Here is a 17685-nt window from a genome sequence, read left to right on the forward strand (position 1 = left end):
TTCCTCTCACCCTGTCCCTGTTCCCCGGGAGCAGAACCCGGCTCTCCACAGCTGTTCCCTCCTGCCAGGGAGCCGTGCAGAGCCCCCCTGAGCCTCCTTTTCTCCAGGCTGAGCCCCTCCTCATCAGACCTGTGCGTACCGATGGTAGCTAAAAACCTGACGAAAAGCTGTTCTTTAACCCCACTTCATATGCAGCTTTAACCCTGAATTTCCCTTAGCAAAAGAAAAACAAAAACAAACAAACAAACCAAATCAAACAAAAAACAAAACAAAACTCCAGGAGCCAAAGCGAGAGATAAACACCGATCAGGTTTCACTGCAGGCCCCTCACAGCTCCCAGAACACGCTCCGAGAGCCTCTGGAAAACACCGCGCTCCGTGCGGTGCCCGCGCTGCCTCCCCTGAGCCCGGGGGCGCGGGCCCGCCGCCCGCACTCACCACTGTCCACCTTGAAGCGCTCATGACGGGCCCGCAGCCCGTCGATCTCGCCCTGCTGGTCGCCCAGGAAGCGCTCCAGCTTGCCCTGCACGGCGCGGGGCAGCTTGGCGAGCTCGGCCCGCTCCAGGAGCTGCTGCAGCACAGCCGCCATCGCTCCGGCACAGCACGGCCCGCCGCCGGCCGCGCTTCCGCTTCCGGCAGGGCCACTCCGGCCGCCATCATGGGTGTGGCGGCAGCTCCACGTCATCGCCACAGATGCTGCAGCCAGGATAGGAGACCACACCGCCTTGTCGTCATGACGGATACAGAGCTGTCTGTGTTTCTAATGTGCCCCGTGTGCGGAGATGCCGTGGAAGCGCTGCCGCTTCCGCCACTCCCAGCATGGCGGGAGTACCCCGTCACGCACCCTTTTCCCGCGCTCCGCGCGGCTTTGCAGTGGGTCATCTCTCTGCGCCTCTGCGCTCACCGATGGCGTAACAAGCCACCTCAGTGCTCAGCTGAGGCGCGGGTGGGTGCCGAAACTGGCGGTGTGGAGTGCGGATCCGGCGATGTGCGGGGTCTGAGTCCTGGCGCTCTGGAGGTACTGATCCCGGGGGTGTGCAGGCGCTGATCCCAGGGATCTGTGAGTGCTGAGCCCCGCTTATGGGGACCCAGCTGTCGGGGCATGAGTTGAGGTGTGTGAGCACCTTCCATGGTGCTCAGGATGCCCTTTGCTTCCTCAGGGTTTCAGCTTTTTAATGCTTAACTCAGTTTGAGAGAGCTTTCCAGGCAGGAAGGGGTTTTCAGACCAGCCCTACAGGGAAGGGAGGGGAGTCTGTGGCAGCCCCCATGTCCTGGGTTCTGGGGCAGGGGGATCTGCAAAGGCAGCTCATTGGAATGTCCACAGATGCTGTGCTTTCAGTGCATGGGAATTGGAATGGAAGTGGTGTAGGGCATGTTCAAGTACACGTGTGGAATTTGGCAAGTCCCTGTGTGAATGGAGCAGCACATCCTTCAGAAGTATCATGCTGCAAGATATGGTTTCTTGAAGGCATTTCAAAATTCAAATCCTGGGTTCAGTGTTGGGCCCCTCATGAGAAGAAAGACATGAAGGGGCTGGAGAATGTCCGGGGAAGGGAATGGAGCTGGGGAAGGGGCTGGGGCCCCCAGGAGAGGCTGAGGGAGCTGGAGGGGCTCAATCTGGAGAAAAGGAGGCTCAGGCGGGACCTTCTGGCTCTGCACAACTCCCTGACAGGAGGGGGCAGCCAGGGGGGTCGGGCTCTGCTCCCAAGGACAGGGACAGGTAAGAGGGAACAGACTCAAGCTGTGCCAGGAAATTCATGTTGGATATTGGGAAAGTTTCTTCACTGAAGGAGCTGTCCAGCCCTGGCAAGCTGCTCAGGGCAGGAGTGGAGTCCCCATCCGTGGAGGAATGTAAAAGCCATATGGATGTAGTATTTGGGGACATGGGTCAGTGGTGGCTTTGAGGGAATGGTTGGACTCAATGACCTTGCGGGGATTTTTCAGTCAAACAGTTCTAAAGGATCTTTGTGTGAGACTTGTTCCCCTGTACCCATTGCAGTGTATGTACCTTCTTTCACTTTATGCATTGTGTGTTTTGTAGGTTGGAACTACAACACCTCACTTAAATCTGGAGCCATGGGTAGAACTTACCTTGTCGAGGAAGGTATTGGGCAGTACCTGACAGAACTCAGCACGAAGGTGAAGCCATATGTAACTGGCCTATTGATAGGGCAGGTAAGTGTGGAATTGTCCTTCCATTCATTACTGTGGATTGGGGAAACTCCTCTTCACCAGTCTCAAGGTGCCTTTGCTTTTATTGATGTTTTGGCAAGTGTTCCCCACAACGGGACTATGTCATTCGGGCTGTGCGAACCCCTCCCAAGGAGCAGCAGCAGGAGGAGAGTGTGGGCCCTCCCAGGCTGGCATCCCTGGATGAGGAGTGGATCACCACACATGCCAGTCAGGTGAGAACTCACCCTGGGAGGTGAAAAACGGGTGGTTGGAACATGAGGGGAAAAAAGATGGACACAATGATCTCAGTACTTGTGTCATCTTAAGCCCTTTTCTCAGAGTGACAGAGCCTTTCTAGCCATGCTGGGCACAGATGTTTTAAACCAGAAACACCTTATTGTTTTCAGGTTTTTTGATGAAAGGACACTTGATATTACTGAAGGGAAAACACTTACAGGATGTGTTCCTGCATGAAGAGGGTCCTGTAAGTGAAAACTAGACTCCCTTAGTTCACTTCTGCTCTTGGTGCAGACTTGTTTCACGAGTAGTTTTTGATATCTCGAGTTATGTGGTCTCTAGATTGCCAGTCCTATTAATAAATGTTCATTTTCATTTTCAAGGTGTCCAGAATGCTCCCTGGAGGGCTGCTGGTTCTCGGTGTGTTTATGATTGCAACTCCAGAGCTGGCAAAAGATGGTCAGAATGCTTTGCGTAAGGTGAGTGAGTTCCTGCAGGAAGAGCAGCAGCATCTTCAGCTGTGTGTGAGGAATCTTCTGTTCTTGACTTGACTGAAATACAGTTGTTTTCTTGCATTATTTCACAAGCATTGTGCTTTCCTTGTCTGAATTAATCATCCATTTAGAGGTGTTTACAGTAGTGAAAGATCTGCAATTCTGATTGCTTTAAGAGAAACATCTTGTCTAGAACATGCACACTTGATTTAGGGATGTGGGATTAAATTAAAAACATACTCAGAACTATCTGTTAGACTAAAAATGCATTTTTATTGCAGTATTGGGGCATCTACTGCCATATTTGGTTTCTGTTCTGAAAATATATGTTCATTTTATCATTTTTCTAGCATGATCATGGTGAGTGTTTTAACCATGAGCAGGTTTGGCAGCCTGAGGTCCAAGAGTCAATTTTGGCAGTTCAGTGTAATTGCATCTCAGTTGTGCCTAATGAAAGTGGTAGTTGCCTAAAAGGTGAGCTGTGACCAGATGATCAGTGATTGCTGAATGAAAAATTGAGAGGGATTTGTTTTTTATAGTTAGTAACTATTTTGCACAGCTTTCCTAACCTAGCTGATAGGCACAAAACTGTAATGTGTCTGTAAGGGCAAAAGCATGTTCAAAGGTTGGACATGTGAATGTGTATGCTTGCTTTGGTTTATAAGGGAGCTAAATTAAGAGTTCACAAGCCTCCTTCACTTTGGGGAAAAGTGCCTCTGAATCCCTGCAAAATGTTCTTTTAACATGACATTTTGGTGACATGTGAGCTGTGTTTCCTGTTTATGCATAATTTTGATATTGCTTGGACTTAAAACTTTAGTACAAGACTATTTTCCAGGAATTGTAGTGCATGTTTTTGCAATGTATTTTTGGTCTTTAGCTAATCTTCTCAGTGGAAAAGTCCTTGAGTAAAAGAAGGCTCTGGAAACCTGCTGAGGAGGAAATCTCAGACAGAGCAGCACTTCAAATCTGTTCTGCTACAAAGAAGTATCCTTTATGAGCAAGGTTTATTGATTGAGGCTTCTACCCCAACCTCTTTTATCCAATTACTGCTGAATAAATAAGAATTAGGGAAGAGGAGGCTGTGTAAGTTTAGCTAGATATGTATAAGTTGAAATAATTAAGATTTCTGATTAGCCATGGTTAAGACTATTGACCCTCTTGTCCATGCAAAATTTCTGTCATTTCTTATGAAGTCTGTGTGTGTGATGGCATCAAATTACATCTTTCCCAGTCAGTCTTGACTTGCATAAACTGAAAAACACCATCTAAATTACTGTTTGGCATCTTGAATTGCTGTTATCAGTGGTGCTTGCATGGAATCCCACAGCAGGCCTGTGGGATCAATACTAGAGCTGCAGCAGAATGCAGGAGCTGTTGTGCCTTGATTTGCAAGAGAGAGGTCTGCTAGGGAAGGCAGAACCCTCCCTTGGAATGCAGAATGCAAACCCCCTCCCTCTGAATTATTAGAATTTTGAAATTAAGGGGCTCTCAGGCAAAGATATGAGGAAAGGAAAAACAGTTCTTTACTAGTATGTGTAACAAGACAAACAAACAACAACTATGGCATTAACAACAAAGAGAACCAGGGACCCCTGGTAATGATATAATAGAGGAGAGAAAGCAAGGATTTTTCTCTGAGAGGAGAGGGAGATGAGGACAAATTACAAATTGGTGCCTTGGTGCTTCTCCTGTTAATACATATTGATCTTAATTTGTTTGTAAGAGATGGCACAGCATCACTGTGGTAGTTAGAGATTATGGGCCAATGTTTTCCCACTTTTTTACACTGATGAAAGGTGAGGACTTGCTCCAGAGCATAAATTAGCTTGACAAGGAAGTTCAGTAGAGGACTAAGTTAATTGTGAATTGTTCTTAGTTGTTCCCTTACTTTTCACTGGATCTTTTTCTTTAAGTAGCACAGAGTAGTTTGCAGAACCTATGATGTGCAGGACCCAAAGGTAAGCTCATCCTGCTGTGTCACATGCAGCTTTTAATGCATGGCAAATAATGCTAAAACCCAAAAAAAGCCTTAGTACAGTGCTTTGGATAGATGCTTTACGGCTTTTCTTTTCTGCTCTCAGAGTTCAGCTAAACCAGCAGACTGGAAATACCAGAGTGCTCTGACTGCTTCCTGGGTAGCTTTGGGCTGCACAGTAAATGTGAATATCCACATTCCACTTCTTGCTACTTCCCCCAACCACGACCTGGAGAAGAATACCAAGGTAACTCACTGCCTGCACCAGTTCCTACACACCAGTACCCACACTCATTTCTCTGCTGAAAATTAAATAAGAGAGAAAGAGTTGAACAGTGCAGGAGAGGAGTAGGAGTTATCAGTGGAGAACATTTAGCAATTTTTCCTCTTTTAAATTTAACTCTTCTGCTGTGCTCAGTGAGAAGTTTCCTTTGTTCAAATTCACACAATAGTTGTCATGAGTATGCCAGGTAGCATCTCTGCTGCCTCACCTGGTGACAGGTTACACTAAATTCATGCAGGGCTATGGAGTGCTTTTGCTATGAGTTGACTTTCAATGGGCTGCAACCCTCTCTACCACCCCCAAATCCTTGGGGGGCCACTTCAGTATTTTGCAATGCTTGTTTCTTAATTTGTTCTGAACATGGTCCATTTAAGGTTTTTCAGAGTCTTTAAAACTCTCTGAGTAACTATTAAAACACATACTTCTATAAATTTCAGCATGGTACTGTCCATCTCTTCAGTGAAATTATTTCCTCTTTCTTGTGATTGTTTTGTTTTGTTTTGTTTTGTTTTCGCTTACTTTAAAGAATGGGTTAAACCGATGGTCAAAACAGATCGAAGACAGTGTTTTTCTGATCAATGGCCAAGTTAAAGATGAGGATACAGAGCTGCTGGAAGGGCAGGTGAGTACCAAACAAGGAGGAGTTGAGCTTTAATAGATGTATGGTTGGAACCTCTGTGTGACAAACCATTGACTGAGACATCTCCTGTGCAGCATTTGCTGATCTGATTGGCTGTCCCAGGTAACTAATACACAGAGCTGCTCCTGTTCTCAGCTCCATTCCTGCAGATTGCCTCTCCCTCCTCGTGCAGTGTGAATGCAGTAATTATGTGTGAAGTGACTGAAATGTTCCTATTACAGAGCAAGGAATGAGGTGTGAATGTGGGTCATGACATTTCAAAGACCTGCATCTGTCACCTCGTTGGCTGATGCATTCATCTCTCCTTCTAGTTTCCTAGTTCTATTGTGGTTGGTTTCTAAGTGCTATTTTTCTCTCTCAAAGGCTATAAACTAGGGAACACGCTATGCCATAGTGAGAGGAGACTGCTTCAGGGACTTTTTTTTCGTGTTTCATGACACCAAGAATTTTTTTCCCCTCAGAAAAAGTTCAGAGGAAATACTCAGCCCAGCACTCAGTTTTCTGATGTCAAGGTTCTGACACAGCTGGTAAGTTTTTAGTAGTTTGCAAAGTATCAGCTTACCTTTAAATTATAAAATAGAGCAAAAGATAAAATAAAAAGGTTCTGAATCATTGTCTAGAAATCTTGCTTACTTATTCCTAAGACTTTTTTTTTCCCACCTGGATATTGAATGTGGCGCTGATTGTCAACAGATCTGCATATTTTGTGCCGTTAGGAATTCTTGTGGTGTGATAACCATGTTGTCCATGAATTGCACAGTATAGCTGAAAGACTGAAAATCTGAAAACAGATTATGGAGAAGAAGTCCTATGACTAATTCCTTTGGTAGTAGGATACCTGTAGGTACCTGTGTAAATTGATTTCAAGTGATTCTGCATCTGAAGTTCATAGTCACCCCCACACTTCAATCTACAGCTTGCCCTGGCTAGCTTGGACATTCACTTGGATGCTTTTGTCAGAAGCTCAGCTGCCAGCTCTGGATTAAGATACAGATCCCGTGAGCTGAATCATCATCTGGAACTCCTGTATCTATGTCAGGAGTTTCCTCCCTATACCAGAGTTGTGCAGAATGGTGAATTTGATGCCCCTGTCTGGGTCCTGAAGTCCAAATGTGTCCAGGCATTGTTTCATAGCCTTCTATGTTTTGTCAGGTGATTCCTGAATTCTCAAAGTTATGCTCAGCAAAACTAGAAGTGTTTCCAATGCCATTTTAAAGACTCCATGAGTATCTCAGCTTCTTTTCTTGTTACTGTCTATTGTATTGCGCTTAATTGCTGCAGGGAGAGGAAAACTTTTTTTTGGCAGGAGTGGTTTGTGCAGTTGGTGTGGAAGTTTTGCATCCCAGTGTTTCCAGGTGTTGTCCTGGAATGTTTCATGCTCACACTCGTTGTGGTAATTAGGGAGAGTGTTTCTAGGCAACAGTTTGATGCAGCTCTCAGTGTGACCATGTGTATAATTTGGTACTGAGTGATGGGGTGACTCCCAGCACACCCTGGGTTACACTGATTATGACAAACATGAAAACTTCATTGTTTAAAAAAAGTCTGAAAACGATTTGTCAATTGCAATACTATTATTTGCCACAAGCCTGGAAAGTTTTAAAATCCCATAGACACAAGTGTTTGAAACATCTGGAGAGATACAAGCATTTTCCATAATAGAAAAGAGATTTTCAGTTTTACCTAATCAAATAAATAACTGCAATAAAGTTAGTTATACATGATAAGGGAAACAGGTGTGAACACCTGCTATCAGTTTGCTGGTTCTGGTGTTAGTGACTCTGCTGCAAGTGCCTGTTCCTGGGATAAGAGTGGCTGTGTTTGTTCCTCAGTGCCAGGGTACTGGTGCCAGGTCCACGGCGACTGTGCAGGTGTGCAGTGGCTCCATAAACCTGCGGGGAGCTGTGAAGTGCAGGGCCTACATCCACAGCAACAAGCCCAAGGTTAAAGAAGCCATTCAGGTACTGAGCAGGGTCTTAGTCCAGCAGAAACAATCTTCTGAAATACATGGGACTTGGCATGCTGTTTTTTCTTTGCCAGAGGCGTCTAAACTGGGGTCAAAATGTTGGACAGTGGGATTATTTTAGAAACCATCCATGTGGGCTTAGTGTTTCTCTTCTAGAAGATATGTGTGCTGTGGGTAAGGTTGGGCTCTGAGGAGTCTTTGCCTATATTGTCAAAGGGATTAGGCTTTGAAGAATTATATTTTTAAAAAGTTGCAGACTATATTATTATATTTGTAAAGGTAAGGTTCAGATTTACTTGCTCAGTAATTTATTTCTTCCCTGAGTCAATGCCTTGTAATTATTTTTGTGAGCTTTTACTGATAAATATCTAGAGGTTGTGAGTTCTTATCCTAGCAATCCTAAAACTTTCCTCAGCTTTTCATTTATGTTTTGTGGTTTTCCTTCTTGATACCAATTCTTTTGATGTTAGCTTCTCTTTATTAATAAATTATTATTTATTGGTTTGAAAATTCGCACTAGTTTTATTTTCCAGGAGAAAACTATTCTTTCATCATGGGTTTAATGTATGGGGCTTCTTTGGTTATTTCTTCCTGGTTAAAAGCTTTGCAAAAGGTATAAAAAGATATTCCTGATGATTTTACTGTGTCCTTGCAGGCTTTGAAAAGAGACATAATAAATACATTGAGTGATCGGTGTGAAATACTGTTTGAAGATCTGATTTTAAATGAAGGACCTCAGAAAAAAAGTAAGAAATAACAAAACCCAAAACAAACAAAAAACCCCACCAGCTTATATTTGCAGTGAATTTTGGTGGTAGTAGAAAATTCTGTTATTGTGAAGTTCCAGTATGGTTAGAGCACAATAAAAAGTAAAAGGTAAAATTGCTGCTTGTCAGCCTTGACATTTGTTAAATCTGGAAATTTTTTCGTTAAATTTGTGTCCTTTGGCATCACAACTTTTGCACCATGTTTGTGTTCAGTTCCTGTGACTACAAATACAATCTCAACTTCTTCCTGACTCATTAGAAATTCTGTGATTTTTAAAACTTCTATAGTTGGAATTCTTGTCTCTGAAGTTCCAACTGTACATTGCACACTTTAAATTTTTATTTATATTTTTATTTTTAAAATCCATGTATGGTGTTCCTATTAATATTGAAGTGTGTTAAAAGATAGAGACCAGATCTCTGAGCTCATGCTGGGACTCTTTAAACTCCTTTAGGCCAGTGTTGTTGTCTTGTTGTGTTTAAACCAAAAAAGAGTTAATTGACAAATTAATGGGAGTATCTTGGGCAGAGAGAGCCTTTTCCATTGCACGTAGTTCTGGGTCCACTCTCTAGGTGGCACCCGAACTTTGTGGCTCTGAGTGTGACACCTCTGCAATCCTTTGTGCTGGTGGAATCCTGCTCCTCGGGGAGCTCTTACCTGCAGGCTCTCCCAGAGCCCTTCTGCAAGTCATTTCAAACTGGAGAAAAGCTCTGCTTTGAGTTTATGGTCTGTTTTGGAGCTGCTGTGGGTATTTCTGGAGAGACTAGTAATGTAAGGACATAAATCCATATAATAGCAGCCAACTAAGCCAGGCATATCTGAGAACAGGGTTTCTACACAGAGACCTTGAAGTCTTCCTTCTTTTGCAATGACTTTATCTTATGCTCAGAGATTATGGAGGAATCTTATCATAACTGTCAAGGCTTTTATTGGGATGGTATGTCTCCCTCTTTCCTTTTAGATTTTGGGAGGGAATATCATGTCCTGCCTCAGAGACTGTTCGTCCCAGTTGCTGGATCCATTGTGATGCTCTGTGATTATAAGTTTGGTGATGAGGCTGCTGGAGAAATCCAGGAACGTTTTGTGGAGATGTTGGATCAGCCTGTCCAAGCTGAAGATATGCACATAGCTGAGGACATTAGCACAGGTAAATATCTGAGAACCAGGGCTGGCTGGGTAAGGGGCTGGTATAAACCAGTTTTATCCAGATATGGATGTGCCTAAAGTCAACATACTTCATATGCAACTCCTAGGATTTATAACAATTAATTACAGCTTAAATATATTGTGGAAAATGGTCTAGTTTCTTACAGTTTGTGTTTCTTGGAACATACTTCTGTTTCTCCTCTCAAATATTTTGGTTTTTCAGTGCAGCCATGGCTGCAGCCCATGAGCTGCTGTGGAAACATGAAGAGATGGGTAACCAAGGTTTGTATGTGCCACTCTGCTCATGAATTAGAGGGGATCCTTTATTGACAAATAAACTCTTAAAAACATCCTGTGAAGCTTTATTTTTTACATGAATATATATATTTACACTTTCAGTAATTCATCTTTTTACTGCTAAGTAATTTTAAGACAAGTTAGAATAAGTTGTATGGTTTAGTCAAATCTACTGTTTTTTTATTACAGAATTAAAAACACTTTAAAAATTCTTCTAGCAAAACATTCATATAGTCTAATCTGTCTTTCAAGAAGTTTTCATGCTAAATCTGATTTTTTTAAAAACACCAAATACCTTTATTCTGAGTGTTTTAATTTGTGTACCAAATGCAGTACCCAAACCTGAAGATTTTTGGTTCACCCAGAATGAAAACAAAATTGAGAGCACTTTTCATTTTCTATTGAATGTCTTACAAGTTTATGGTCTGATTATGAGACTGCTATATTCCCTTTAATACAGATATTTTGCCATAATCCAGTTACTGGATTCCTCGTTCTGAATATTTCTGGTCTGTTTCATTCCCTGTTGGGTTTCTTTCCCTTGCAATGTCGATTTCAATGTAGAATTCAAGTATGGCATTGAAATGTACCTAAAACATTTCCTGTGGCCTTATGGAAGAAATTTTACTCCCTTTTTTTCCCCCCATTAACATGTATATGAGGTGCAGGTTCCAGTTTTATAATTTAAATAAATAAAAAATTCAACTTTAATTCTCACATAAGAACTATGAACACTTTTTTATGTTGGTATTTAGGGACAAAAGCTGAGCAATATAACCATGACTTGCTGTGCAGGGTGAACTGAGAGTATTGATATTCTCCTTGACTTACATGTTAACTTGGAGGGAGTTCTGAGTTTCCTAATTTCAGAGCTAACCATAAATTCTTGTCTTTCTAAATGAATCAGCTCCCCCCAGGCTTTAATTAGACCTGTTAGCTGTGAACTGACTCATTCTTTTGAGGAGTAAGAGGCATACAGGAACCTCAAGGAAAACAGGAAAGCCAATAAAAATCTCTCTGGCATTATTAGAGTAACTTTAATACTTTTAAAACTAATTACTACTGAGCTTTAAGGCATCAGTGTAGCTTAGAAAAGTAAATGAGTATTGTTGTAGCAGTGGAGAGAGGTGTGGGAGGAGAGAGGTGATGATTCAGTTCAGCTTTATTGCTTATGTAAGGCTGTGTGAGCTGCAGGTAGGAAGGAAACACCTTTCTATTCACAGCAGGGCATCCCAAAGATTAAAGCCAACAATGGGTGTGAAGTGATGGCTACAAAAGGAGCCTGGGTGTTCTCCTAGTCTGCTGCTAGACTTAACTGGGGGGGATTTATATTCCATTTTTTTTAAAGAAAAGCAAATTAAAGTAGATGTGTATTTTCTTTTAAAAACCCCCCAAACCCACAAATTAAAATAAGTGCATAGAAGAGGAGAGGAAAAAACATAGGGGGTTTTGGGAAAGCCTGGCCTTGTCCTGGTGACCATCATGGAGTTTGTCCATGGAATGGGCTCTGTTAATAGCAGTGATATCACTAATGCTGTTAGCACAGCACTGTTCATTCTGGTAATTAATGTTGAGGCATCAGTCACTTCTGGTTTATTAAAAACACAAGTTATTTATACACTTTTATCACACCAGGAAGGTAATTTTAGAAATAGTCCTGTTAAATGCATACAAAGTGTTCTGCATTCTAAAAACAAACCCCCATTAATTATGAGATTGGATTTCTAATTGTTGCTTTGGTATGAAATGTCTAAGTATTGCTGCAAACATGTTTTTGTGTTATAATGAGAGTTTGTGGTTTCTCTTGTGCAAAGGCTTTTCCAGTGCATTATTTTGACTTGGGAAGCATGTGTTATTTCTTGAAGCTTAGCTCTAACTTTGTTAATAATAGTCAATATTCAGTAATTAGTTTGTAGGGAATTTTGTCATCTGCCTTTCTGTTTGTGTCACAGTTCCTGTGGTCTGAGGCACCTACCTCAAATTAACTGGAAATGTTGTTCATACTGAGATTCTTGGGAAACTGATAAAAATGATTTTTTGCTGATAAAAAGAATTCTCTAAAATTCAAGAACACAAGCAGGGGTTTGAAATAATTTGGGGTTTTGTTGCTCTTTAAAATATGCACTTTAGAAGAAGAGGATCTAATCAGTATAGGCAAAAGATTTATTTTTTAAGCAGCTTTTAGTCAAAACATGGATTTTTGAGGTCAGTTTTATGTGTTTACTGAACTGAACTCTCCTGCTGTCTCCTGCAGTTTTAGTCTCTTGACTCCTTGTACAATTTTCCAGTGGGGACACCACTGGGTCATGCTTTAAAATTGCTCTGTGGAAAACAGAAAGTAAACCCCGAGCTATTTATAAATGAAAGCCTTAAATAGCTCTAACACTGTAATTTCAAGGTATTTAGTGCTCTAATACAGGCCACTGAAAGCTCTCTGATTGGCTTTACTATATCCCTGCTTCTCCTTGGTGCAGGGGGTGGGCTGTTAAATACCCTGAGTAGATAGACAGAAATAAGACTTCAGCAGTGGTAATCGCTTCCCCATCTTGGTTAGGAGACTGAAGAATTAAGGATTTATCTAATTGGTACTAGAAAGCATCTGCTATGAAAACTCTTTTGTGTGATTTTGCTGCTCCACATGCAAATCTTCCAGAATGTGACAGCATAAAAGCCTATGGTAACTAAATAGCTCAAGGATGATTATTTTTTCTTTTTCCCTTTGTCTTTTTATTTTTTCCTCTCTGAACAGGTGAGGAATGTACAGCTGCTGTGATGTGCAGCTTCCAAAGGTCCCTTCAGCACAGGGAGGCACACACCTCAAGTTAGAGGGCACAGGCCATCCTACCTGTTCATCAGATATACAGCAGAAAGGAACCTGCTGGAGCTAGACTTCAGAGGTGGCCAAAAAATTGCTGTTAGATTATCCCAAAATGGGATGTTTTACAGAATTTAAAACTCTGTGCTAGTTAAGATACTTACTGAAAAACCTATATTGCAACAATTAATAATTCCTCTACCCTTGCTGAAGACTTCTGCTTAAATTTTAGGCAGCTGAGGGAGTGTTTTTCTTGGCACAAAGAAAATAATGATCTAGCCATGGCCTCATTGAGGACCAGTGGGATTCAGGGATATTTAATTATTTGATAATTTCTCTTCAAAAAACACACTTTGCACTGAAATATTGTTATCTTGATTTTACATGTATGTGCTGCTTGCAGAGAGATCTCCAAGCAATGTCTGTATATCTGTGTATCTCATTGTCCTGCTGAGTTTCATATCAGACAGTTCGTGATTTTTCTGCTGCAGTACATCCTGTACCAGTGCACTGGGTTTAGGGATGAAAAACCTTAAGACAGGTTCTAAAAGCCTAGTTTGGGTGGGTTTTTTTGTAACAGGTCTTGTGCAAGTTTTGACTTAAGGAGATTTTGAAGACAATTATCCCCATGACTCAACAGAAACAACCTTTCCAATCACGTCTAGATTATCCATTTCCACCATAACTAATGACAGAGAAAGTACTTCATGAATCATTTGCATATGAATCACACAAAGGATGTGCCTTATTACTCAAGCATGTAATTTGTGATTTATTGCTGGTGGACAGCCCCTCTGTGGAAATGGAGATCTGTTTTTACTCAGATCAGTGCCCCATGGCCTTCTAAACCCTGATATCTGGTACTGCTGGGGGTTTCTTTGTCTCCTGAACAGTTTGTAGGCTCGTTCTTTTATCTGCGCCTGCCTGTCCTGTTCTTCCCAGACACTTCCAGCTCTTAACTGCCATGACAAACACTTTGTCTTACCCTTTGCTTGTACAGAAGGTGCCTGTGGTTGTAGATACTGAATTGTAGTCCAAACTTTTGGCAAGTCTTAGCAAACTCCTGGAAATGGGAATGCTGCAAATTGAAGGCCTTTGGCCCACCACCATCAAGCAGCCTGGTCACTCAGGGGTGTATGATGGTGTATTCCATGCTGGCTCTGTGTGGCTCGAACAAGTTGGGCTGAAGGACTGGAGATTAATCCCCTTCTTTCCTGCCCCTCCAGCAAGCTGGATATAGCCAGGGGATTAGGGAGATCTTTGCAAAGGAAATAGATACAGGTTTGAGTCCCATCTGCCTGGAAATAGACTCAAGCTCTCTCACATCCTGGCTGGGCAGACTAAGGATTTTGTAATTACTCCAAAAATGAATGAGTCCTCCATGCCTGCTGTGAAAGGGTATTTTTAGGGGATCTTCAAAAAGAAACTTCTGTGGTTGGAAAAATGCATCTCTGTCTGTTGGGTAGGGAAATGCTGCTGGGCTCATCCTGTCATGGCAGTGGGATTTGCATGTACCCTGAACAGATGGCTCTGAAGGGAACCTTTGATCTTGGAAGGTGCTTAATGGTACATTTTAGTGGTTCTCTCTTGAGTAGTCAAATTCTCCCAGGCTGTGCAAAGAAGGTTGGGAATGTTGCTCTGGAAGCAGGGTTTGGAAAATGAGTTTTGGAAGAGGAACTCCTCCTGAAATGTATTTTGTCTCTTTAGTTTTACCCTTCCATCCATACAGCATAGTTCAGCACTGTGCTATTGCTGTTGTACACTTCTACTGCAATTAACTATTTTTTTTCTACCATAAATATACTTTATAAAGTTGATGTGAAGTTCTTGTCCTTTTGCATTAATTCACTGTAAAGCACAATTGTTAATTTTTCCCTTCTTCCCTTGATTTCCATGCAGTTGATATTTGCCCAGTGACTGAGAGCCCAAGTGACACACAACAGGCACAGCTGACAAAAGCAAACTTGCTGTTGAAGCTCCAACAAAATATGGGTATGTTTCTTTCCAGATTTTTGGTATGGCACTCCAGAACCTGCAGTGGGCCCTTTCAGGACTGTTAGCTCCCACAGCATCCTAATTCTCAGCTCAGGAATTCAGGGAACACCAGCTACAGAACTCTCCTTTCCATTGCAGCTTCTCCATGTTGCTGCCTGATCCAGCTTTCAGTGATCTGTCTGCACTTAGTACAGCCCTCTTTGCTCTGGGTTTGCTTGTATCAAAACAAAGCAGTTACTTCTGGTTTCTATTAGAATGCAGTGACTGGACGATTAAATAGGAGCAGTAAATATGTTTGCTTTGAATGTAAAAATGTTTTCCCTTACATCATCACTGAGATGTTTTGGGGTTTTCTGTGTCTCCTCAGCTGCATCAATAATGAGAATACTGATAAAAGTAGTTTTTTGTTTCTCCTTGTGCTCATTCCCTCTGACCCACCCTCCCCTCCCTGCCTGCTGCTGCTGCTGCTGTTTGTGCTGCCCTTCCCTCACTGCCTGTTCCCTCTGGATTTAGGGCTGGTTGTGCTGCTGTTCCCTCACTGCCTGTTCCCTCTGGATTTAGGGCTGGTTGTGCTGCTGTTCCCTCACTGCCTGTTCCCTCTGGATTTAGGGCTGGTTGTGGTGCTGTTCCCTCACTGCCTGTTCCCTCTGGATTTAGGGCTGGTTGTGCTGCTGTTCCCTCACTGCTGTTCCCTCTGCATTTAGGGCTGATTGTGCTGCCCTTCCCTCACTGCCTGTTCTCTCTGCATTTAGGGCTGATTGTGCTGCTGTTCCCTCACTGCCTGTTCCCTCTGGATTTAGGGCTGGTTGTGCTGCTGTTCCCTCACTGCCTGTTCTCTCTGGATTTAGGGCTGGTCGTGGCAGCTGCTGTTGCAGTCCTGGCATCGATTTTCTCCTTCAACTACTTCAGTGATTGATATGCAGTGATTAAATTCCAGCCTCCACAGCTCCTGGGAAGTGTTGGCCATTCACAAGATGGAACTAGCTGTGGTTAATATATTAGTAATTAAGAATTGTTGCCTAAATCTCACCAGGTAGATGTTCAGTGTGAACTGTAATGGTAGGTTCAGTTACCTTGTTCCATCATATACTTCCTAGATCAAGTAGAATTATGCACTTAGAGAATCAAGTAGAGGGTGAAGCAGGTTTACAAGAAACTAACCCTGTTGCTCTGTATAACTGAATGACATTGATATTTTCTGGGGAGATCCCTTAAACAAATATAGTTCCTTAATTTTCTTCCTCCTGGCTCCTTTAATGCAAAATGCTACTCCTGGTGTTTCTCAGGGTATTGGTAAAACCTGCATAATGACCTGGTATGGCAATTCCTGCTTAAGGGTTCCTTTGCTAAGAGAAATCTTATTTTGTTACAGTTAATTGGGGGAAAATAAGTTTTAGTGAAGCCAGCATTTCACCATATGCATTGTTTTAGATAATACTGGCTAACTAGCATTAAATGCATACAAAGAGTTTCTAAAAGTTTCAAGACTAGACCAAGGCAGCCTGTAAATAGCTTGGATCAAGACTGGAGAACTCAAAAATCAATGAAATGCATGGCACTGCTGAGCTGTGTGTATGCTGCAGCCTTTAACTCAGTGCCTCCTGATGAGGATTTCTTTATCCAGCTGCAATGCAATCATTGTTATCTTGGAATTTTAACTATTTCAGCAACAGCTACACCTAGGCAGGCCTTGTGGGGTATCGTAGATACAGGTAAGTTATTAAAATTATTGCTAATAAGGATTTTTAGATTATAAACAGAGAGCTTTCCATTATGAGAGATTCTCCTGGGGATGTTGGCCAGTTACATGTTTACTTGACATGAGAAAGGAGGGAATGAATTTTGGTAATGCTAAAAAGATAATTTGTATATGAAATGTGATGCTTACTTGGACCTGAAATGCAACAGAAAAAAATTAGAAGTATTTTAATACCAATGCAAATTCCTTTTTTGTTTGAAGGCAACGGAACACAAAGGAAAAAAATAAACCCTTTGATTCTAAAGCATAATCAAGTATGTATGAAATACCTTTATTAAAGGCAACTCTGAGAAAGATGTCTTGACTACTGTTGCTTCACCTGTGTATTCTGTTTTTACATGTTTGGAAAAAAAGAGCTGCTTTTAGTATTTTAAGTATATTTTGAAAGACAGTGTTGATCTTCCATGCTCAGCATTTCTCAGGTGGGGCCTCCTGGAGGAAGGTGGTGAGTGTTGTAATGCAGGCACTGGGTTCAGCTGCTGTGGGTTTTATAATTGCTTTTTATTCTGTGCCAGTGAGTGGAATCAATAGGAAGGAGTCAGGAGGTAGGATGACAACCAGGGGAAGCTGGGGGTTATCCAGAAAATGGGAGTAATTTTGTAACATTCAGAATATAGTTGGTTTAAAAATTGCTCTGCTACAGTCTCTGTTAGAAGGAGGAACAGGGATGTAATTAATAGAAAGGCACTGTCTTTTGGCTCTCTTTTTTTGAGAATAGGGTGTGCTTTTGGAGGTAAAACATGAAATGATTATTTTTTTTGTTGCCTGTAACACAAAACTCAGCCACAGAAGTGAAGTACAGCATCTCTGACACCAGAGAAAAAACTATCCTGAAACACTCTTCCTATAGTTGTTCTTGTTTAGTACATGTGGTGTCAAAAATACAGCTTGTTGGGATGTATTTTTCAAGGGATCCCCTTGCAAAGAATTTCCTCTTTTTTCTTCCTCTGCAAATTTTTTCAGTGTATAGTAAATGATCCTTTTTTTGTGGTAATGGTTAAATTAATCCTTTCCATTTAGAACTAACTAGGTATCAGGGATCTAATTTTCCAGTTTGGGTTTGGAAGAAGGCAAAGAAGGAAGTTGCTCTGGTGGAGATTTCATGTATAATATAGGAGAGAGTTGAAGTAGCATCT

At 42.0% G+C, this 17685-nt stretch overlaps 2 protein-coding genes across 7 annotated transcripts in view; one reads left to right on the forward strand and one right to left on the reverse strand.

The window, feature by feature from the left end:
• The window catches only part of TPR (translocated promoter region, nuclear basket protein), a 32890-nt gene extending 32275 nt beyond the window's left edge, over positions 1–615 (reverse strand). For 4 of the 5 annotated variants that reach the window (XM_056497409.1, XM_056497406.1, XM_056497408.1 and 1 more), the window contains exon 1: positions 438–601. In XM_056497409.1, coding sequence (XP_056353384.1) covers positions 438–588 — 151 coding nt within the window. In that variant the 5' untranslated portion in view covers positions 589–601. Of the gene's footprint in view, positions 1–437 lie in introns of all 5 variants that reach the window. The other variant, XM_056497405.1, reaches the window with a different exon arrangement.
• A 233-nt stretch (positions 616–848) lies between these two features.
• Positions 849–16853, forward strand: ODR4 (odr-4 GPCR localization factor homolog). Of its 2 annotated transcripts, none has more exons than XM_056497814.1 (14): positions 849–1017; positions 2041–2174; positions 2273–2404; positions 2792–2887; positions 3783–3889; positions 4827–4863; positions 4987–5127; positions 5690–5785; positions 6265–6330; positions 7636–7764; positions 8425–8515; positions 9499–9684; positions 14695–14787; positions 15639–16853. In XM_056497814.1, the coding sequence occupies exons 2-14, from the start codon at positions 2076–2078 to the stop codon at positions 15704–15706; spliced, it is 1341 nt and encodes a 446-aa protein (XP_056353789.1). In that variant the 5' UTR covers positions 849–1017; positions 2041–2075; the 3' UTR covers positions 15707–16853. The 2 variants fall into 2 exon arrangements, with proteins under 2 accessions (XP_056353789.1, XP_056353790.1); XM_056497815.1 differs by having other exon boundaries at positions 903–945.
• The last annotated feature ends 832 nt before the right edge of the window (positions 16854–17685 follow it).

The sequence above is a fragment of the Oenanthe melanoleuca genome, chromosome 8 (assembly GCF_029582105.1).
Source record: "Oenanthe melanoleuca isolate GR-GAL-2019-014 chromosome 8, OMel1.0, whole genome shotgun sequence".
Lineage (NCBI taxonomy): Eukaryota > Metazoa > Chordata > Aves > Passeriformes > Muscicapidae > Oenanthe > Oenanthe melanoleuca.